Source organism: Dermacentor silvarum, chromosome 8, assembly GCF_013339745.2.
Source record: "Dermacentor silvarum isolate Dsil-2018 chromosome 8, BIME_Dsil_1.4, whole genome shotgun sequence".
Classification (NCBI taxonomy): Eukaryota; Metazoa; Arthropoda; class Arachnida; order Ixodida; family Ixodidae; genus Dermacentor; species Dermacentor silvarum.
In genome coordinates, this window is record NC_051161.1 from 121,459,992 (window position 1) to 121,483,359 (window position 23,368).

At 45.4% G+C, this 23,368-nt stretch overlaps 1 protein-coding gene across 1 annotated transcript in view; it reads left to right on the forward strand.

The window, feature by feature from the left end:
* The first annotated feature begins 2,780 nt into the window (after positions 1–2,780).
* The window catches only part of LOC119462383 (plexin-A4), a 43,271-nt gene continuing 22,683 nt past the window's right edge, over positions 2,781–23,368 (forward strand). Inside the window, exon 1 of the mRNA XM_049672959.1 lies at positions 2,781–4,008. Within this exon, the coding sequence (XP_049528916.1) occupies positions 2,830–4,008 (1,179 nt within the window). The 5' untranslated portion in view covers positions 2,781–2,829. The remainder of the gene's footprint in view (positions 4,009–23,368) is intronic.

The following is a 23,368-nucleotide window of genomic DNA, read 5'->3' on the forward strand; positions in this document are numbered from 1 at the left end:
AGTCCGTGCAAACTGTAGTTTGCCTTGCGCTGCAGAGGCAGTAGACATGAAACCAAACAATGTATAACCAGTTAGTTTCACTAGTGGTACCCGCGTCATACAAGCTACGTGCTGAGCGTTTGCAGTCGTGACGGTGGCTACAGGAAGTTCTCGCTTGTAACTCCATCCTCCCGGCGCACTTTGGCCTTCAATTTTTGTAGGGGTATTTGCTTTCTTTTTAACTGCTTGCAGACTCGCGTCACGGCTTCCTTCCGGTAAGATGCTCCTGGCGGCCGAGTTAGGCACAACGTATACTGGAAGCAGTGACAGCCCTGAAAGGACCTTTTCCTGACGCGTTTCATGCTTGGCTTTTTCACGTCATCTGAGTGCTGTTTGTTGTTTTGTTCCGCCCTAGGTCATGTTTTGTTCTTTGTTTCAAGATTCCTGGCGTGCTTCTGTCGCTTCTGCCTTCCCCGAAACGCTGGTTTCCTGTCGCGTGTTAGTGCACCTTGGTGAGTCGCGACTGCCTTACGATGCCTGCATCGATCGCTACGCAATGAATGTTGGTTCATAGAATGCCTGGAATGTGAGTACCCCGCCGTCCTGAATCTGAGCATTTTACGTTCAATTTTTTCTTTAAAGCATAGGCAAATTTCCTAATTATATCGCATGCCGCACTTTTTACCACTTACGAGTATATCCTTGTTAGTATTACTCACTATCAGGCATACAGTGGGCGTTATATTTTGCATTTACCTTAAATACTAGGGCATCTTGTCCTGATTTAGAGGCTTTCCCCCGAACACAACCGTAAGGGTAATTACTAATGAGGCATATATTACCTTGAGAGGAATGATAATTCGAGACAATATTCGAAGGTACACAACATTAACTGTGCGTGCGTAGGTGTGCAGGCAAGGATGGTATATTTCCGAATAGGAAACTGGGAAAACTATCAACTCTTGTTGCGATGCGGGATTGTTGGTACGTCGTCATAGAATTCTAGTGTAGCGTAAACAAGATGAGTACACGAGATGTGAACATGAACACACAGACACGGCGTTGTCAACGTGCTCAAGTGCACTTCTCGTGTACTCGTCTTGTTAGCGCAACAAGCGGTGTTCCGAAATAACAAATCTGTGGCCTAGAGAAGTACTGTTCAACATGGTTGGTACCAGTACCAATCTAAAGGACCAGTACAGCACAGCCCGCCTTTGCAAATTTAAGTTTTAACTATAGGGATGTGCGAATATACAAATAATTGGAATTGCACAAAATTCACTATTGTAATAGTCCACCGGTTATCTGTTTGGAGCATTAAGAAACCTACCTAAACGCCAAATGGTCCCTCTAAATATTACCTAGAATGCCAGGTACTCGCCTTAGGTTTCAATCCCTACTCTGACTTTCCTGTTATTTAGTCACGTCGCTGATTATCCGTTCCATGGCTTATTGCTTATTCATTACCTGGCTGTTAAGTTTCTTATACTTCAAGCTACCACCAAGCATGTTAATTAATGCATGCAATTAAGCATGTTCTATACACTTCTTTTCATGCATTTCGTTCTGCTGCCAGTAATGATGGTCATTATTTGGGTGAGGTTGTGAATCATTATGCACATGGTAAAAACTACTCTTATGGTGGGCACCGCAAGCAAGGAATGTAAAATACAGATACGGCACTGGCTCTCCACTGAAGCTAGTGAATAAACACAAAGGCATGTAATCTTGGAAGACGCTTAAGCTTCGCATGTAAGAGTGGAACGCGACAGCATTCAAAGATCCCTGACTGCTTCTCGCGCTTCCCGGAAACTGCAGCTAACGTAGCCGTAATGTTTACCAGGAAACGCTGGTGGCGAACGCTATGCCCGAAAGCGAGCTTTCTGGTAAAAACGCGGCCTCTTGCGTGGGCCGACCCCGGAGGTGGTGCACAGCCGCGCCGAAAAAACTGCGCCAATTTCAGGTTTCTGTTATCGTTTCGACCTTTTAATGTTTCATTCTGAGAAGATTTACCATAACAGGCATGCGCTGTCGGTGTTTTGCTTTATGACATTTGTTTGCGGCCTGTCATTCTCAGACTTCCGAGGAATAACTTTTACAAGAATATAAGGCGAGGCATGAGCAACTTTATAGTGATAGAATGGGTATGTCAATATAGCCGCAGACACCGCGCAAGGCGTGGCATATACATATACCTAAATATATACGGAAATGTTCGCTCACGGACAACAACGCCGACACCAACGCCGGATTTTCTGTGACACGGGGCCCTTAATGATGTCGCGTTAAAATCTCACAGACATTACAGTAGCGTCACGCAAAGGAAAACAACAGCGAAATCACTTCACTTTTGTAAACGCACACACACACGTGTGAGCACGTACCTCGTGCGTGATCATCGTGCTGCGCTCTCACAACTCTTTATTGCGGTTATCATACTCATCGAAGCAAGGAAAACATTCCTTTAAAGAATGATGACCAAATTCATAGAAAGTAAATTGTGAATTTTCATGCTATGCGTTGAGCCTACGGCATTAAACACGCATAAAAAATGGTTTTCGTCTTAGCGCATTCAGCAATACCAAAATTATAAAACACGGATTTGGTGAGGGCTCTGCTGGCTGGGTAGAGTGCCATATTTCGAGATTAGGCCGAATGAGCAATTTCCATTTCTCGGTTTATATGAAACTAGGATTGTGGTCATGAGCGAGACTCCGCCTTGGGTAACTTGAAATGGGGCAACGCGGCCCGCTGAGTGTATTTTCCTTTGCTTTGTTTTCAGAAGTGGCCCAGCCCTTGCGAAATTTATTTCTTGAGCTTCTGACGTTCCCTGGATTAGTCAGACGCTTGATGATCAGAGACCGACCACCCCAGCTGAGCATCACGGCGCAGAGTGCTATGCCGCCTTACTTACATTTACGCTGTCCTGTGCTGCCGCGTGTGTCGTGTGAAATGCGAGCCTTGTTAGTTTTAGCGTGTTTAGTGATATCGACCGCTCGTGTGCCACTGCAAGAGTTTTCCTCTTCCAAAGGACCGCTGCAGAATGTCATACACCTGAGACTGCCGGGAGCCGAGGACATTATCGTAGTGGGTGGACGCAACGCACTCTACAAACTTTCAGCGGAAAACGTATCCCTCCTGGCTACTTACGTCACAGGTCCCGAAGATGACAGTCTACTGTGCCGTCCTTCTCCTTACTACTGCAATCACACGAGACCCAGAGTTGACAACGACAATCAGGTTCTCCTGCAGTTACCCTCTCCACACGTGCTTGCGTGCGGAACAATTTCTCAAGGTATGTGCGCCGTCCATCGTCCCCTGGAGGGCCTTACCGTCGCCGAACCTATGTACGTGGGAAGTACGATCAACTACGTCGCTTCAAGGGTCAGCACTGTCGCTTTCTTCGGCACCGGCGACAACAGAAACGTCCTGTTTGTGGCGTCGACCTACGACGGCAGGCCTCCGGAGTACCACCCGTACGCAGTGTCCGCCAGAGTGCTCGACGAGGGAAACGTCTTCAGGATGCGTTCTTCGGCGGCACGAGGCTCTTCATTCGTGAACGTAATTGGCAGGTATAAGCGGAAACACAAGATCCGCTACTTGCACGGTTTCAGCCACAAAGGTTTCGCGTACTTCGTGGCTGTACAGAAAGGCCTGCAGTCTCCCATGGCCCCCGAAACGCGACTGGCACGCGTCTGCGAGAATGACACGTCGTTCCGCACGTACACCGAGATTTTGATAACGTGCGGAAGTGGAAACCATCAGTACACCAATGCTTCCAGCGCGGCCTATGGACCACATACGGCGGACGATGGTAGCAGTGACAAAGTTCTCCTCGTGGCTTTCGCACTGCACGACGAGAATGGGACGAAAAACTCCCGCTCCAAGTTCGCACTGTGCCTCTTCCACCTGGATCGCATCGAAGGAGAGTTCCGCGATACGATTAAAAACTGCAACGATGGCAAGCAGGAGGCAGCCCGGTGGTCACGTCTCTTCAACAACGGGGACGAGCTTACATGCCAAGTTTACGTAAGTAGGCTTAACGCGCTGCACGCAGGAAGTTATTTCTTGTCATGCTTCTTCGCCATTCCAATTGAGAGAATACTAGCTACTGTGGCCTGGCGTTCTTAAAGTTGAGAAATGGGGCAGGAACTTCACGCTATGCCCTCCTCGCGCCAGGTGTAATAACGTAAAAAAATTATCATAACCTATCGACTATATGGGACCTCGTTATACAAGCAAAAACGTGATTAAAAAAATCAATTTCAATTGGTTTCTAACGGCTAGTTAGATCAAATATCGCATTTAGAACTTGAAAAGGGTGCATACTTAGGCCGAGAGGTTGTGAGTTTGATTGCCAGGCGGCGCGCTAAACTATAATTCTTGCAGTATAGAGCAGTTTCAGCGTTGATGTTTCTGGTAGCAGTGCAAACTTCAAATTTAGAATACATAACGAGCTCTTGAAGAGCGGAAGAAAACGCAAGATGTTTTCTAATGCAATGCTCTTTTATCACTTCATTAAGGTTCGTAAAACACTGAATGTTTGTTTTATTTAACAAATGAGCGCACAGTGTCCGGCGCCAGTGAACCCCATTCTGAGTCTGGAAGTTTTTACTCAGTTCACTTCATCTAATCCACTGCTGACCTTGACTATTTTCGATATTTCCTGTGGCACCACTTCTGTTGCTCTAATGGCGCATCACCTATATGCTCTACACATTACATGACCTAACAAATTCCATTGCTTCATCTTAAGAGGAAGCTTTAGCTCGGCGTAGAAATAGCGTTTATCGGCAACCACTGCGCCGAATTTGATTATGATTCATGGATTTAAAGAACAAATAACATCTGGTGACTGTATGCAGCGAATGTTTTTCTTTTTACTTTTTCGGTAAAAATTAAAGAAAAACAAACTTAAAAAAAACTATCAGGGTCACTGCTCAATAACTCAGCAATAAAAAACGAAATCACAATTCTGTCAAGGCCACCTAATAATAAATCTAAAGCAGACAAATTCTGTTAATTCTACATCTCCGTTACATAAAGCACTAATTAGTGAGTGGGACTTTTGTAAAATCCTTGTAAGCCTTGCACAAGCTTCACGTCAAAATATTATATCATATTTATGCACGTTAGACGGTATAACGTATACCGTTTACAAAACTGCGGTATTTATTTTTTGTGCAGATTTACGGACTTGTAAACTTCACGCTTATATTTTTCTTTAAGATTACCGATTTTCGGCATTGTTTTGCATTGCGCTTAAGTTGAAATTCTGCTTCTTACAATACAAAACAAATTCTGATTCTTACAGTACTAAAAGTTCATCTTTTCTCTCAGAAACTACAAATTTCATTCAAAACGATTCCTCGGTTGTCTTATAAAAGCATTTCTCTGTTTTACACGTATTTGACTTGGCGGAATCGGAGTTGATTGTCGAGCTAAAGATTTCTCTTATTCTCAACTAGAATATCGTCGTTGTCCTTTAGCATCATGTACTTGTGTCTGAACTAATCCGATATGCCTTCCTCATATCTATCCAAGCAACGCCTATCATTTTCCTACAGTACTCGTCGCGCGATCCGCCACTCCAATTGAAATTTATAGTGTGGTGGTAAAGCGGACGCGATATTGTTAAAGCGGTGAATTTCGAAAACTGGGCTCCGCAAGCAAGGGCCAATATGGAAGCGAGTACACAGGAGAAGGGCGCGTCATCGACTTCAGATCCATGGCCGTTATCTTCATCGAATGTCATGTACGAGTGTGAAACCCAGCGGGAGAAGGGCCGTATACCGGGGCGTTGAAGAGCAGCAACAGAAGGGTGGTAAAACTTGAATCTAGAAATGTAGACGACGTGCACAGGTGAACGGGGTAGATGACTCAGTGGGACTGGTGGTGAGGTCAGTAACTTCTCGAAACACACAGTATGGATGCGTGTTACGAGAAATCTTTTCAGAAAGCCCCAGGCGATGGGACTGGACCGAAGAAGCACGGGGGAACTCCGGACGAAGGTTGTACGTTGCGGTGCCCGTGTTCGTAAAGGCCCTTGAGGTTGTATTGTAAAGCCACAAACCTACAAGGACAAGCAGTCCAGCGCGGGCAGCCGGCAAACGACGTCGCGTGCGGGCGTCGATGCTGCACGGAATGGATGCGACAGTTAAGTTGGCTGGTGTCCGAACCAAAAGTAAAAGTGGGAGTGTCTTGAAGTATTAATACGATTAGCATTTTCAGTATTCGTCACGCACTTTCCGGTATCTACCTATCTTCCTGCCTGTCTCTCTGCACGTCTACCTGCGTCTCTGACCGTTTTCCCGCCAACTTGGGATATTGAGTAGTCCACGATCTGATGGGTGGAGCACTTGGCTGTTGGGATGATGGAACGCAATTCGAAACGAACCGTCGGACCAATTTGGGTCGCTGGCTATGAGACACCATGGGAACATGCCGCTCTTCAATGAACCCATTTGACGCCAACTTGGGTTCCCGTGTAAATCTCACGGGGTATGTGCTGCTATTCAGCGACAAATATTATGTAAAATTACGGCCGCGCTGAGCAGAATCGACCCCACGTCATATTTAATCTTTAATCTTGCACTCCCGCTAGATGGCGTTGCGTGTCCAGAAGAAAATGCGGGACAGCGGAGTCCGATTGCATATATACCTCTGCAGTGGCTATACGCTCATTAGCTATATCACTTGAATGTTAACTGCATTATCGTCGACATTCATCATTAGATAGGTTCTGCCGGGGTGTTCTAGTTTTTTTCCCTGAGAAAATGAAATGTGAGTATAACGTATATCAACACAATAACCCAATCCGGGTGCATGGTCAGCCACATTGGCTTGAAACCGGGCCCTAACTGCCAGATTGGTTGTTAGGGCCCGGTTTCAAGCGCTTGGTGAACCCGTTGGTTTAGGCACCGTGCACTAAAGTTACGGGCGAAAGAAGTCCGCGATGTTACTGGTCGAAGGCGCTGGTATTATTTCGTAGCGCGCTGCGTAATCGGTCACCCATTTGTTTCCGAAATGTGTTGCAAAAAGAGCGAGGAGGTCGAAAAAGGAACGGAAGACGGGCTTAAGTGTGACGTCAGTGGCTTGAAGATACCCGGCACGGAGGGCCTCCAATAAAGATGTTACGTGGAAGTAAAGTAGTCGGGAAACTATTTCTACTGCATATTTGTGGATTTGGGCTCAGCAACCACTAGTCAAGATGAAGATGGAGGTCTCTGTGACGCAGTGGCACATACCGACTCTGATTAATTCGTCATTAAACGAGTACCTCAAAATAAAATAAACAATGAATGTAACAAAAGTCAAAGAAAAGTTGAGAAAAAGGGGGTAATAATAAAAATAGGTTGGAGAGATCAATTTATTGAAAATAAGAAAAAAAAGGAAGTGGTCAAGATGGAGACCACCTCAGACGGACAGAGGAGCGTCTTCGCCTTCATTTCAGAGGAGCTACTTTCAACGAGTCTGACGTACCAATGGCAATGTACAGCGAACACCAACACGCGAAAGATAATCACTTGGCCTGTGTTAAAATGATGATTCCTTGAGTAACTCCCTGCTCACTCTATCGCTGGGATAACATAGCAATTTTATTCCTATTCTATTCCTTTATGCACTTCGTCAGTGCCTCAAGCGGCGCTTCGCCCTCTTTATCAGCGTGATCTGGCCGTCGTTAACGGTGAATGATAAGAAAGGAATGGAAGCGAAATCAGTATTTTGCATTTCTCGAGCTCAGTTCAAATGTACGGTACGAGTGATACGAACGTTGAACGAAATTTCTCATTCGTTATTTTATTGTGGCCAGGCTGTTAAACAGAACCCCATCAGAAAAACGTACCCTGAACCCGAATTCTAGCCAGAACTGAATCTGAACCCTAAATGATATTCTTAGAACGTGTGTGAGCCCAAACCGAACCTGAGCCGAAAACAAGATAATAGTTACAGGTTCGGCACGAAACGGTTCAAGCAATGATTGCTAAATTAGCGATTCTTCGAAGTAATTAGTTTTCAGTTGGCGTACCCCTGAGAACACCTTTACGGCTCACGAGTTGCATTATGAGGCGAAAATCGTCATATACGGCAGCTATGTGCTAATAACTATACGGCCGCCTCGGTAGAGACGCTTGCACTCCTGAACTCGACCATGCCAGTTGTGTTCTGCGGCGGAAACGTTGTTTCAGGGGCACCGCAGAAAACCACCGTTTCTACTGAAGCTGCCCCTTCGGCCGTTAGGCCAGCTCACTATTATCCCTGGCAAATAGCAAAGCGCACACGCCAGTACACACAGAGAGAAAAAAAAATGCGACCACGAGAATGGAAAATAGGAAAACCAACTAGGTCATCAGCCGGGCTTTTTGTAATAGCAGCATTGCGGACGCTATTGGATGTCGTCATCTACTCGGTGAGCGGTGACAACGGCTGTAAACGGCACAGTAAACTTGCTTTTGTTGCGCGTTATGATTCGCCGCACGTTTGGCGTCACCAAGCTTTCGTATTGAAAAGTTAGATGCAGTCGTGCTTCTACACAGTTTCACTTGGAAGAATTCTTCTAGCATGTCTGTGCTCTGAGGTATCCAACTCCAAATTTTAATTGTCCTTCGCATGATTATGCATGCAAGAGAGCGAGGATCGGGGCAGGCTCCTCCCTGATGTGACGCGGCTGTTGCGTGCGGTGTTTAGTCTGGCAACAGGGCGGGGGCATAGGGATGAAGACGGTTTACCCGTCTTCGCGTGCCTCCGAGTGCCTAATTAAAAAAAACATAAAGCTTAATTTTAAAAGCCCGGTATACTCGTATAAAGTTGACACCAATTGCTGTTCCGTGTAAAACAAAACGTAGGCCATCACCAAGTGCTAAATGAATGTTAAGTTCGGAGCGAATCATCGTACAAATAAAATGTTCCATGCTGAATTTGGAGGCATTCTTCTTACGCAAAATGCATGGAGAGGCACGGCGCACCTCTGCTTTGCAAACGCAGTAACCCTTGCAACTCGTTATAGGTTCCATATCCAAGTAGTAAATTTCCACGATTCATGCATTTTCGAAAAAGACACAGCACTTTAGGTGCGACAGCAGAAAGCAGTCAAAACATCCTTCAGGAAGTACGGCTGGCGCACCCGATACACCGAGCATGCACGAAGCGAACGAGCGCGCGCGGCAGTCGAGCGAGCCGGAGCGAGCGGCGTCCTGGCCGTGACGTCACTCGCGAGAGGGCGCCACTCCAACTTCTAACCGCAAATAGTTGTGGTATAAGGACTTTCGTTAAAGTTTGGCATCCATCCATCTTCGGTACGAAAATAAGGAAGAACATCTGAAAAAGAACTCTGTTCGCGCAACGAAATGCAAACGCTTTCCTGTAAAGATGTGTACCACATCGCAAGTTCACCATTGCATGGTCCGGGAACGCTTTGTCGGATTCCTTCTTTCAGAAACCACGTAGCGACGATATGTGCTTACCGGGCATCAACAACTACATTGAAGGCGTTGCTCCACTGCTGGGTACATCGATGGTCACCCTCCGAAGCGCAGTAACGTCGCTGACCGTGACACAGCAGAATCAAGCTATTGTTGCATGGGTTGGGGACCAAAAAGGAAATCTGCACAAGGTAAGTGCAGGCATCGAAAGTGAGTTGTTACACTTTTTATATTACTAATAACCAATGAATAAACAAGAAAAGAAGAGGGAGCCAAGGGAACATTTCTTGATTATTTTCTGCATTCCAATTTTACCCACACTTTATTTCCCCGATGCTTTACTTGGCTTCATTGTCTGTTGGCTTTATGTGGTCATAAGAACCAATGACACGTTTACAGTTTCTTGTATTGCTTTTTTTTCGTCTAATAACAGGTCATATCAGTTTGCCCTTTCAAATAGTGAGTTGCTACCTCCATCTTTCAGAAAAGCAGTTGTAACCAGTGGCATAATTTTCAGAATATGAAATTGAGGGGAAAGCAATGCGTAATTGGATCTCTTTCGCTCTCGTCTGTCTGTCGGTCTCTCTCTCTCTCTGTGTACGTGTGTGCGTGCGTGTGTGCGTGCGTGTGTGCACATCATGGCATAAATGAAGCTTCACTAAAGTCTCACGTGCACGCGTATCTGCGCAATGTGTCCGGTACATCTTCGAAACTGCTTTGAATTGGCAACACCAAGCACAAAAATTCGCAGTTTCGCCCAAAAGACGAAGCATTGATTTCGATAGAAAAATATTAGACAGCTACACTGCTGTAAACATTCGCTTACTAAATTAACAAGCCCGGTGTTACGCGCGTACAGGAAAGCATGAACCCACCGTTCTCGATGACCGCGGACACTCGCTGTCACAACGCTGGCGTCATGAACAGGGGCAGCAGCCACGAGCGAATTCCCCTTCCTGCTGCCCATCGTTCCAACACGAACCATGCGCGCGAAAACAGGGCACACACGAAGCCACAGGCTGTCTCGGATAGGCTATCCTTCGAACCCACCGCAGCAAATCTCCAAGATACGACACGCGCGACGACGCTATGCATAGCCTCGGCCGGAGTAGAAGCGGAGAGACACGCTACCCTGCCACTATATCCTCACCTCTTCCCACTCTTTTCCCGGCGCGCACCCTCCCCGCCTTCCTTAACTGCGCGAGCGAGAAGACACCGCCGCACCAAGCCACCATTTTTCTCGCAACCCCAACACACCGGTTTGCCGCCAGTGCGGCATGCAGAACCCACTCCCCACCCATGTCGGTGAGCCGAAATGCGGACTCTGCGGTGGTCAGCACGAAACCGGCACCAAGGAATGCCCCAAGAGACTGAAACCAGCAAGGATGCTTCAGCCGCCACCCGCCCGCAACAACGTAGAGAAGAGGCCGTCTCGATTGGACGGCCTCCCCAAGATCTACAATAATCGCTGGTTCTACTCTGAGGACAGTGACTCAGCGAGCCGCAGCCAGTCCAGGAGCCGGTCTGGGTTCGGAACCCGAGCCAGTCAGCAACAGACACAACCACCACAAATACGGACACCGCCCACACCGATGCCGAGGAAGAAGAAGCAGCAGCAACCCGCCCAAGACACAACGAAGCAGGTGAGCTGGGAAGGCAAAGACAAGGACTCCCCTGCTCCTCAAACAGACCCCCGAATCCCTAAATTACAACCTATTATAAAAGCGCAAAATGCTAAGATAGCAGAACAAGACGCGAAGCTCACAGCGCTTATGGCCAATCTTGAACAATTAATTAAACACAACACCGCGCCGCCACCAGCCACACCCCCACAGCAACCCAATGAAGTAGTGACACACCAAACGCTACAGCGAACACTACAGGACATGGAGAAGACACTAGTCAGCTCTCTCACCGAAAATGTCACCTAACTATTCAGCGTGCTTCAAGCCAAAATCGAGAACATAACTGCCAACCTCGCGCAGGTAACTGCTACACAGAACCAACACTCCACCTTCATACAGGCGCTTCAGACTCAATGCCGAAAACGCGCCTCGTCATGCGAACAAGGCCCCTCTCGCAATCACAGCCGTGCCAGTTCCATCGGGAGCGATTGAAGCCCGCCAGCCCACCTAGTCCCCCAATATGGCCCCAAACCATAAGCCAAACACTACTGAACACATCGAAGTATGGCAGTGGAACTGCAGAGGTTTCAGAAGAAAACAGGGTCTCCTGAAGCAACACCTCTGCACCACCCCCGTAAGACCTGACATTATCTGCCTGCAAGAGATAGGAGCTGACAGAACCCCTACGCTAGCCGGCTACTACACGATCCACCAACCCCACATGGCGAAGGTTGCAATCCTCGTCGCAAAAGACATCACTGTTATCGAGCACTCGTTGTCAGAACCGGAGGTTGAGCGCTTAACCATAGAGATTGTGCCCAACAAACGGGGCCGAAAGAGCACGTTCGTGGTTAACACGTACAAGCCACCAAGGCCGGCGAAGGCCGATTTCACCAACCTCCTTTCCGAAGCCAGTCGACTGGCGCAAGCAAACCAGCTTATTGTAGTCGGGGACTACTTTTCCCCTCAGCGGGACTGGGGGTATCAGTCAAACTCAGCAAGAGGAGTGACAGTCGCGCGAGCAATAGAAGCCCTACGAATGGAACTCCTTACCGACCCTCTATATCCGGCCTGGGAAGGCAACAGTGTCACCCGTGACTCCTGCCCCGACCTCACCCTGATCAAGAACGTCGCCGAAGCCAACCCCGGCAATTCCGGACATCGCCTTTAGTTCACAGCTTTTGCACCACGTGGCGTACGGACCTTTAAGATTCAAAATTCGCGCGATGACGCACGAAGTGTACTGGACGATAACACAATACACGTTTTAACAAGAAAAAAAAGGACCACGCCAACAGCTTTAACCGTAGAGCATGGACGAGCGCGAATCAGGAACGGTTCATCTGATAACCGCCGCGCATATAAGACGAGCGGCCAGCTAGTCTACTGTGAATCAGCAGTTTTGCTGCCATTGATGGGCGTTTAGAGGCTCAGCCCCGCTTCGAGAAAGCGGGTGCAGAATCTTGAAAGAGCGGCCTCCGCCCCCCCCCCTCCCTTCCGGCCATCTTTTCCTCGTCAAACTTTTCGTCCGATCGAATCAAAAAAGCGAAAATGCCCTTTTGTCGCTTCATTTCTCGAAAGCTGATTCTAAAATAATAATGTAAGCTGGCTAAATGGTCGCGATGGGCGCATGTTTCAGGATATGCAGTCGCATGATTGACACCCTTAATCTCGGTTGGCCTCAGCTTACGAGTCCATTTGCGTATTTGCGTGCAGGTGCCTGGTCGAGTTATGTTCACTGCCACGGAATTTCTGTTTTTCGAAGGCGAAAGCCTTAGGTGCATGGCTATATTTTCGGTGCCATTGGCAGTGACCTCGGCGAAACCGCGCCGTAACGGAAATGGCCGACGCCGCAAAGAGTAAAATCACGTCAACAAATGCTCGGATTGACGTCAGTTTTCTCAGGGAGGTTCCTGTGAACAAAGTAAATTAGTGGTTTCGTAAAGAAAATTTGCTACATTTCAGCCGAACACCTTTTCTAAGCTCTTGGTAAGCGACGAGTGTAAATGCAGAAAATCATCTGTAACTGGTCAATGTTCAAAGACCTGCTTCACTGCACAGTGGCATAGCCAGAAATTTTGTTCGGAGAGTGGGGGGCTCACGTTGCAGCGCGGCCTCCTCCATATAGAATTTGTCGAGGGAACAAATACATCAATGATAACTGCATTGCCATTGCCAATGTCATTGTATATTAGAGGCTGCAAACAAACTACTGAATGATACCCACTGTCAAGTAAAATATGTATTTTTTCATAAAAGAATATATTCGTATGTCCCAAAAATTGTGGCAGAAATAACAGATATCAATGCTTCCGCGTTTTTTTTTGTCTATTCAATTAGTAAAGAAAATATCACACGATCCAGCAAAGCAGTGCAAGAGCTGGTGTGAAAAACGTAAAGGCCATGAAAAGAACAAGTTGAGCACAAATATTTTGATAAACCCTTGTCATTAAAGAACCTTGTTTACTTTTTTGTACAGTCGCGAGCAGAAGTTTGGAGACCATGGCATCAGCAAAAAAATTTAAATATATTCAAGCGCAGCTGCACGGCCCCGAATTGGCTTAATACGTTGTATTGGTCCATCACGCGCACGTAGGCTTGTGCTCTTGATTTCAGCCGGAATACCCAGGCTGCGAAGGAAAAAAAATAAAATCGTGGCAGCAGAGAGGCTCGGCCTTTCTGTACCGACGTGGGAGTGGCCCGCTACGTGCTGACGCGCGTTCCGAGGGACCGTAATAAAGTTTTATCATACCATCATACCATACCTTTGGTCCACAAACTTTTGCTCGTGACTGTACATATGCAACAGCCAGAGAAAAACCTCAATGACGCTGTCCTTCGTTGCACTAGATTGCGAATGAGCAGTTGTTACCGGTCGTGTATTGTAATTACACCGATAATATAGTCGCAACAGTGAGTACATATAAGAAGCTGGAGTTCTGCAAGATGTACATTAGAAATGCGAAAATAGAATGGAATATATAAGTGCGAAGATACAAGTTGATAAAGGGCACAAAAGTGTCACTGGTAACAAAATGCACTGTTTGTATACACAAAGCCTCGCAACAAGATGTTTAAATATATGCATAAGTATCCAATAAATCCACGTATTTAAGCAATTAGCGTCACTGTATGTAATGCGTCAAACAAGACAAATAGACATGTTGCGCAGTCATACATAGTAGTAGTTTTACGTATAGAAAGACAGACGATCCAGGCAAGAACAAAACTATGATCGCGGAAATCGTGATATGTTCCGGAAGGACCGCCTGTTGGGCTAGTTGGTCTAACATAGTTACTTTCAGTTTGGCAGAACAGTATGGTTCTCCTAGAAGCTCACAAAGAAGGTGGATTTGTTGTGATGCCGAAAGGCATATTCAATGAAAAAGCCCAAGTGGCAGTGGACAAGAACTTTGTGGCTGTTTAAAAAAGTGCAGTGAGGGTTTCGACTAAGTTCATGAAATGTTGTAAGGACTTGGAGTTGAACGCTCTTGCTAGTGCTATTAGAAATAGTAAGGGGAACAGTCTGAAGGTTTTCTTTTCTGTAAAAATACATAAGGTCCCTTTCAGAACCATTGTGAGCGAAGGGGGGGGGGGGGGGGGGGCTTGGCAATAGACTGTTAGTCAGTTTTTACTTAAGAGCCTTAAGTGACTCACGGTTGTTGATCCTTTCCGCGTGAGGAAATATGAAGTCGCTGAATATGTGAAACACAACGAGAGTATCGATTAGGTTTGTCTCTCGACGTTGAGGACTTGTTTTATTCAGTACCTCAAGATAAGCTTTTAGTTGCTGTTAGGAAGTGCATTGAACAGAGTGGCGAATGCGATTTCCAAAAATCCTCTTGCTTGTCGGTTCATAATTTAACGCTTTTAGAATGTTATCTTAGTGTAAACTTTATTGTTTTTAACGAGCAGCCTTTTCTACAACGTAGAGGAGTGTGCATTGGGTCTTGCGTGGCTCCGATTCTATGCGACATATTTTTAGCTGATATTGACAGTGCGCTTAATTTGGCTTTTAATTGGGGGAAGGTATTCAAAGTGTTTCGGTACGTCGATGACTTTTTAATTCTTTTTAAAGAAAGAGGATGGTTTCACTGCCCCTGGGAGTATTTTAGATGTTTTTATTCAAGCTGGGCAGGGTTTGAGTTTCACTAATGAATTGCTTGGAACTAAGGGGTTACAATTCCTGGATCTCAGGCTAAAAATTAGTGTAGGCCATGTTTGCTTAGAGTACCTCCCACGGATGAAGAAGTGTCTCCTGTCTTTTGTCTCTGCCCACTCTAAAATAGTAAAAGGGGGCATCGCATTACAATGTCTGGATGCTGCGCTCCGTCAGTCATGCCCGCATTCAATGCAGCATAGCTTTGACAATCAGATTCGTCGCCTCTTGGCAGCGGGACTCCCTGAGTTGCTTGTTGTTGCGGTGGCCGAGTCTATCCTGCAGAGGGTAAAGAACAGAGCTGGAGCGGAAAGGGCTGAGACCCAGCTAAGGATGGCGAGACCCGTAGCCATGCTTTATATGCATCAGGTCTCGCGCAACCTGAAGAAGGTCGCGAACAGGCATCGTATTCCTGTGGTCTTCACGGCTCCTAATAAGCTATCCAGGCTCTGCCCTCGAATTTGCGGTGACAGGAAAGGAGGTTGCCAAACCAGCCACGATAGCCGCTTCGTGGGGTGTGCGACAGGAGTGGTATACTCCGTCCCCTTGTTGTGCGGGAAGGTGTACATCGGCCAAACCGAACGGTGCATAAACGACCGACTCAGGGAGCATGCGCTCAAAGTTAAGAAAAAAGAGGACAAGTATGCACATTTAGTTGCCCACATCATTACGTGTGGTTGCGAGGCACGATTTTATGAGACCACTATCTTAGGCAAATCAACAAACTACACGGCTCGAGTGGCTCTAGAAGCATTCTACATCCACAAGAACTCAGATATTTGTAGCGCGAAGCGCCAATTCTTTTGCCCAGTGCCGAACTGAACTATTTGAACTCTGTTGCCCGAGGCAGAAAGTAATGTTAACTTTTTTAGATTACCTTTTATTACGTCGCATGGGAAACGGACGTGACACTGGTGTACGTGGTTCACCTTATAAATCGGAGGGTTTGTTGACTGAAATAAACGGTTGGTAGTAGCGCTCGTCCGCGTCTGTCGTGTCTTCGTGTGTGTTGTGCGTAATTTTTTGCGCTATGTCTGAAAGTAACTCGTGATATGTACTTGGGCCATGCGGCGGTTGCGACAGCACCATATGGGTAGATAATTGAGGAATAATGCAGAAATCAGTACGAAAATGTGTAATTTAACTGCGTGCAGAGCGGCGACACATTTTCTGCACCCAAAATTAAGGAATAGTATTGCTTCGCTCGAAAAAGAAGTAAAAGCGGCTAGCTAGAAAGGAAAGAAAAGACCAAACGAAAGCCACAGATGATGCGGCAAGTTAAACTACCCAATATCCGAGTGTGTTTGTTGGGAAACGCCGCGAGGGCCGGGCTTTCAATAAACAAGATCGGTAAAAATTGGTTATTGATGTCCTCGCAATTTTCGTTTTCACACGATAATATTGATCATGATGCTAACTGTTTGAATAAACGGCGAAAATTTCTGCGGTTTTAGAAACTTATGAAGTCATACGTTTTCATAATTACGAGTTTATGGACCTGAAGGAACAGAACTTTTACTTGCATTGATTTTTGCCGCTTCGCTATCTAAAGGACAAACTTCACTCGGCGGAGAAGTTTAGTGAAGCGGTCAATGACTTCGGACACGTTGATGCCGACGTCTCTGTGGACGTATATAAGCGCCTGCCTAACCATGTGTTCCTCAGACATTGTAGAGTGCAAGTAGTTTTTTAGTAATCTCATGTTAAAAATATAGTATCTGCGCTGGAAGTGGTCACTGGAAGGGTGACTAGAATCTGAAGCTGTTTCTACACATTAACATAGAACCTGCAGTCGCAATGAGAGAGGGCCTCTATTCCGGTGCTAAAACCTAAAAGTACTCCTTCGATGTCGTTGGCATCCTTGTTTAGGTACCTTGCACAAACAGTAAACTGTTGGATACCGGCAATAGCCGTCGTTTCGTCAGCAACTATGGAGAAGCAGCCTGCACCATTTACTTTTGCATCTAGGATTTGATAATTTCACCACAAATTTCTATAATTTGGTTTTGTACATCTGGGCTTAAATGCGAGGTATTACTGGGGCAACATCCAAATGGTTCTTCAGATATGTATCTCCACAATCAGCTCGCAAATGAAGAAGCGCTCTGAAAATACCAATATTTTCAGAGGGGATTTGCTTAAATCCATAGGACCACTGTCCCTATGGCCACGGAGAGCCAGACCTTGTCGTCCGCAAAAAAGAACCGCCTCAATAATAGGCCGTTAACTTTCTTCTGTTTTCTCTTATTTTACTTTGCCTGCCCTGGTCCAGCTGATTGATCACATCGGGCGCCCTTCCTGAAAATGTTTGGAGAAAATTATCAGCTGCCAGCTGGCAGTCACGGTCATATTCAGTATTTTCGTGTGTGTGGAAGATTGCGAGCGCGGGCTTCCATTTCTGAAACGGCTTGGACACGAGGGCTCCAGTGCGCGCATGTTAGCTCAAGTTTATAAGAATATTAAACCCATAAAGTTCCAGAATTGAAAATCTAAAGCACGCCTTTGGAAATGTCAGTGCACCTTTCGCGTGATAAGTTTATGAGAACTTTATACCCATAAAGTTTCGGAATTGAATTCCATGCGCTCCGTAGATTCCGCGGCCGCTGCGAGATGCCGCAACGCGCCCGCTCGCTATCGAAAAGCCCTTGAAAGTTTGTGCTCGGATGCTTGCGTTACGTGACTCCAGGTGCAAGGGCGTTGCCATGAAATCCAGCCCGAGTTCGCAATGTTCGTGCCGAAATGTCTTTTCGAGCGTGAAAAAGACATTGTAGACAGAATCCAGAATGATTCCCGGCGTCGGTGGTAGTTTTGGTCGGCGGTGCATGCCCGCACAAATAATTTCGAGGGGGGAGGGAGGGTCTGAAGCCCCATCAGTGCTACTACTGCTACTACTACCCCTACTGCTACTACTATAATACATTATTATTAAATAATTATTATAGAGGAAGTACAACAACAATGAAAGCTTTACATGAGATCCAACGTAGTGTTTTAGCATAAGTGATGCGAATGTTCCATTGCGATTATAGAAAAGTTTTCATGCGTTAAATCTGTCGATTTGATGCAGATTGACAGTGGAATCAACATACTCTGGCTTACTTATCGTGATTATTTTTTTCATTTACCATAAACCACATCTCCACTATTAAATCTCTTAAGCAAACTTGAGTGAACTCTGGGCTTGGGCTCCCGTGTACTGGTGAGGGATAGCGCCACTGTATACGCAGGGCCTGTCTTTTCCTCGCGCCACCGGCACCGCCGTTGGCCGAGCGTCATCACGCCGTGACAAGTAATATAAGTCGTTCTACTTGGCACAGAGCAGAGAACATGGCGGAAACAACGCAGGTGTACCACTTGCTTCAGCTCTTGTGCCATCCGTATAGGCAAAGGCGCGTTCCCACCCCGGCGTCAGGAAGCACATCTGGCCGCTTAGGCCGGAGCAGCGGTCTCACTCCTATCGCGTGCACTCGAGCAGGGCCGCGATTTTGTAGCGAGGCATTATGACTTATTATACTCTAGTCTTATCATCCACCGCTCACGGCCGGCTGATCCCGTTGATAACGCGAGCGGACCGTCGCTCCGACCACTGACAAAGCGCGATAAGCGCGAAAAGGCCTTATTACCGGAAAGGCATCGCTACAAAATACCGGTCCAGTATACACGCTTGCCCTCGTCGCCGCGCAACAACTATCTGCAGCAACTCTGAGCATGACGGCATGCCGCGCATCGGGGCTGCGCAAATCGCAATGAAAATGGGAAAGCTGTTTACTCTGTGCCGTGCAGACGGACCGTTGTCGTCTACAGTAGTCATTAATGCGAAAGCATTACATGAGCCTTGAGGTAGAAAAGCCGGCGTCGTCCACAACGAGTGGTATCAAAAGTCAATGTGACGTCATCAGCGTCTTCAATGAAATCAGTAGTAATAGAGAAGATTGTAAATGGTATGACAGCGTTAATTAGTAGTAATTATGGGTAGTTATTGTGAAGTAATGTGAATTACAGTGAAGTGAATTAAAGTTACAACAAGTTAGATTAGGGTGACTTAAGGTGGAGTCAACTGAATTAGGGGAAGTAAACTGAATTACAATGAATTAAATTTGGTTAAGGTGGATTAAAGTGCATCACCATATTAATTCGTAGCTACTTGGCGATGAGTTCTGAATGGTTGTGGTCTGGTGATTAATGAACGCAGAAAAAGAAAGCGAAGGAAGGATCGCAAAAAAGATTGTAATAATTAAGAAGTCTTTATTGGTAATGACTAAGAGAAGTCATAATGATTTCGCATTCAAATCACGTAAGGATATTTAAGGTACAATTTTTTTTGCGCATGGGCCACCACAGGGCTATCGCTTTAAACCCCACCGCACCTCTACCCGCCATATACCTCTTTGCAATAAACCTTCGCTGTGATAGCGTTAATGATCCACCATTCAAACCAGCCATGTTTGGCTACGTCATAGTGCATAGCTATCGGTTTAATATCAACTATCTTTTTAATCTTCGGCGCAAACGTCCGTCCCATCCAATTATCCTCGCGTTGGAACGGCAGCCCCCGCCACATCCGAGTTGCACCCCACCGCCCGTATACTTCGCCCGGCAGCGTGCTGCACTGTCATTGCTTGAAGAGGTCTGCTGCGTCACGGCGTGAAGCTCCTCTCGCTACAAACCGGCGTAGTTTCTGCGCGCGCTAAGAGTGCATGTTTATTTCCCCTTAACCACTACGATTAGCAACATCTAGGTTTTAAAATTTTAATTAAATTATAGGCTTTTACGTGCCAAAACCATGATCTGATTATGAGGTACGCCGTAGTTAGGGACTCCGGAATAATTTGGACCGCCTGGGGTTCTTTACCGTGCACCTAAATCTAAGTACACGGGTGTTTTCACATTTCGCCACCATCGAAATGCGGCCGCCGTGGCCGGGATTCGATCCCGCGACCTCGTGCTCAGCAACCCAACACCATAGCCACTCAGAAACCACGGCGGGTCGGAGCAGATAGAAAATTGAAATGAATCACATGCATAAAAGTTTGCATTGCGAGTATTATGAAGGACTGTTTCAGTTTTTTTCTTGCAATTTATGATATATGACAGTCTTTGTGATGACTTCAATTTCCTGTATTAAGTTTAGGCTACTTACACTACACAAACTATATTTTTTTTCTCATAATACGGAATACAGGCGCCAGAGTGCGGCTCATAAACACATCGGTATAATGAGGTGTAATTTGTGGATACATTTCTCGGTATGGGTAATATAGGAACTCCTTTCTCACAAATATGTGTCTTAGTTTAGAGAGCTTGTGCTGATAGTGGACTGATTGTTCGCGCTTTCCGTGGAGCTGCCGAAGTGACTGTGAAAGCCCTTCGCTGTGTAAAGGTGTAAGCCTTTCGATGCCAGGCACCTGAATTATACACAAAGAACGCGCTCGTCCGGAACGAGAAAAGTCGCAAACATCACACCAAGGTCGGGATTACCCTTCTACGGGTTAGTCGCGTCCTTGACAAGAAAAGAAAAGCCGGGGAGTGACAAGTCATTTTGAATGACGCGCTGTCGTTCTTATCGTGATCACACATGACGATTGCGCCAACGTACTGCGCTTTGTCGGGAAGCTGTGATGGTTCATTCTTTAGAAAGGGTATTTATTTTTTTTCCGCAACGTAACTTACGTCATCGGGGCAGATTTAAAAATATAAAGGTCATGAGTCAGGCGGTGGTACCTAGGTGAAATGAACGCCCGAGAAAGATGGACTTGTAGTCACTTTCTTTTGGAATAACGTTGCAGTTTAAACCACAATAGAACTTCGTACACAGTATTTTTACCAACAGCTTAACAGAAGGCTATTCAGTCGTGATATTATTAAACTTATAACTTTTTAGCAGAGACACTCTCACATGGCTTCAACATATATACAATAAAGGGCTCTGTAATTTCCACCGTGACTTAATCTAGGTACGTTGGCGTACTTCATGTAATAATCCCAGTCAGCCTACTCACATATACCGCATTACTAATCACATCTACCATGGCCTCGGCTACATCCCAAGAAGCAATTGCCTACCTCTTCTCATTGCTAAAGATTCGGTAGGCGTAAGACAGGCCAAAATTCGAATATAAATGCCCTGTGTGAAATTAGCATGGAACCTTCAGTGATATAGAACGTATGCATTACACTCGAGTCTGTCCAGAAACAGACAGTAACATGAATTTACTCTGACTATTCATGTATCATCAGTGTTAATAAACAAAAAGCATGCCGAGATTCTATCGCTAGGTTTGCGTCGTGAAGTCACCTGACCTTGCACAAGTTCTACAATTCTACGCTCTAATATTCCATCATCAAGAGCTCGGCGCTTGTCATCACGTATAAGCTAAAAAGCAGCCTGGCATTCAGACCGTATAGTCAACGTCCAAAGCTTTCGCACGCCTGAAGCTGAAAAAATATATTTCTACGCCTGAGGCACGCATCTTAGTATTCGGATTTACCGCGTACACTGGTCTAGAGTAAACAAAACAAAAGTTTTGCATAGTTTTACTGGCTGTGGGCGTAGCTGCGTTGAAAATGAACTTATTCGCGGAATCTCGGCCGCGCAAACTTTTGACGGTGACTGTGCCATTGAACACCTGTATTTTCTTTATTCTGCACACATTTTTTAATGAATGGCCTTCCAGCCAACGTCATGCAATGCTTACACCTGGTTAATTTTCAGGACAGCCATCTCAGACATGATGTATTAAGTATAAGAACTGAACTACTATGTAGTACGTCATTATTATCATCAATGAGGTGTAATAAATTTGTAAACAAATAAAGGATAATAACATTGCCTATGAAATTTTACTCAAATCTCAGGACTACTTCAAAACTTCGCCTGTTCATCTTGTGTACCTACCACGCTATGCTTTCTAGGAAACTGAACGGGCGAAAATCAAGTGTGAAATTGACATGTCCTGTGGCACCATGGCAGAAAAGGGAAGGTTTGGATTAGTGGGACCATATGAAAGGTTCAACTTCAACTTCAACTTTATTTTCGCATTTTTCCTCCCTTTCTTACAAAGAAGAAAAAAGAGACAAAGAGAAAAAAATGCAGGGCAAGGAACAAAAGCTGCATAAAAGCAGCTTGACTGGATTCCTTCCCCTTTCCTTGGCATCAGTTACAGCACATATAAATACAAAAATGTGTTACAGAAGTTCAAAACATATACACATCTATACATATACATACATCAATATTCAAGAAGTATAATTTACTCGCACATACGTAAGGCTATTTATGCACAAATGTAGACACACGCTAAGATTTACGCTATACAGGTTTTATTGTGAAATATCGGCATTATCCAGTGGTACACACAGAACAAAATGGAATATAGAAAGGTTCGAGACATTGTAAACAAGATTGCAAATGTGGTTTTTATAAAACTTTACCATTATTTATTAAATTTGTTTTCAATGTATTTCTTGTAATCATGTTCAGCTCAGTATGAGAAGCATATAACAAGTTCAGTATTCTTGGCACTTGGTTCTGCAATCGCTTCAAACCATAATTGGTTCTTGAGAAAGACAATACCCACTGATTCCGGGTTCTAAATTCATACAACACTACCGTTGATTCCGTTAGGTTGCACAAATTTCTGAAAACCGTATTGTTAGACCAGAAATATTTTTTTAATTTTCAAGACAAGGTTATATTTATAAAAGTGTTCAATAGGCAACACATTAAGAGCGCGATATATTTCGAGTGAATGTGCATCAAATGGATCATTAATAATATGCCGGACGGCTTTCTTTTGTAGTGCTTTTAAACTATGACTGTTTGTTTGCGATGTCGTACCCCACACTAGATTACAATAGTTAACATGTGGAAAGAAGAGACTGTTATATAACAACAGCTTTATTTTAGAAGGCAGCATGTGTCGTAATCGGCAAATTATACCACATGTTCTTGCCAGGCTGGACATAATACGTTCTACGTGTGCATCCCAAATTAAATGTTTGTCAAAAATCATCCTAACGTTTTTACATTATCTACTCGTTCTATCCTTTCTACGCCGAGATAAAGTGCACAGTTACAGATTACGTGCATTTGCGGAGATGTAAACAGTATAGCCTTAGTTTTATTCGTATAATCGCTAAGGAATTTGAGTTCGCATTAAGATAATTCTTACAACGATCAAAAC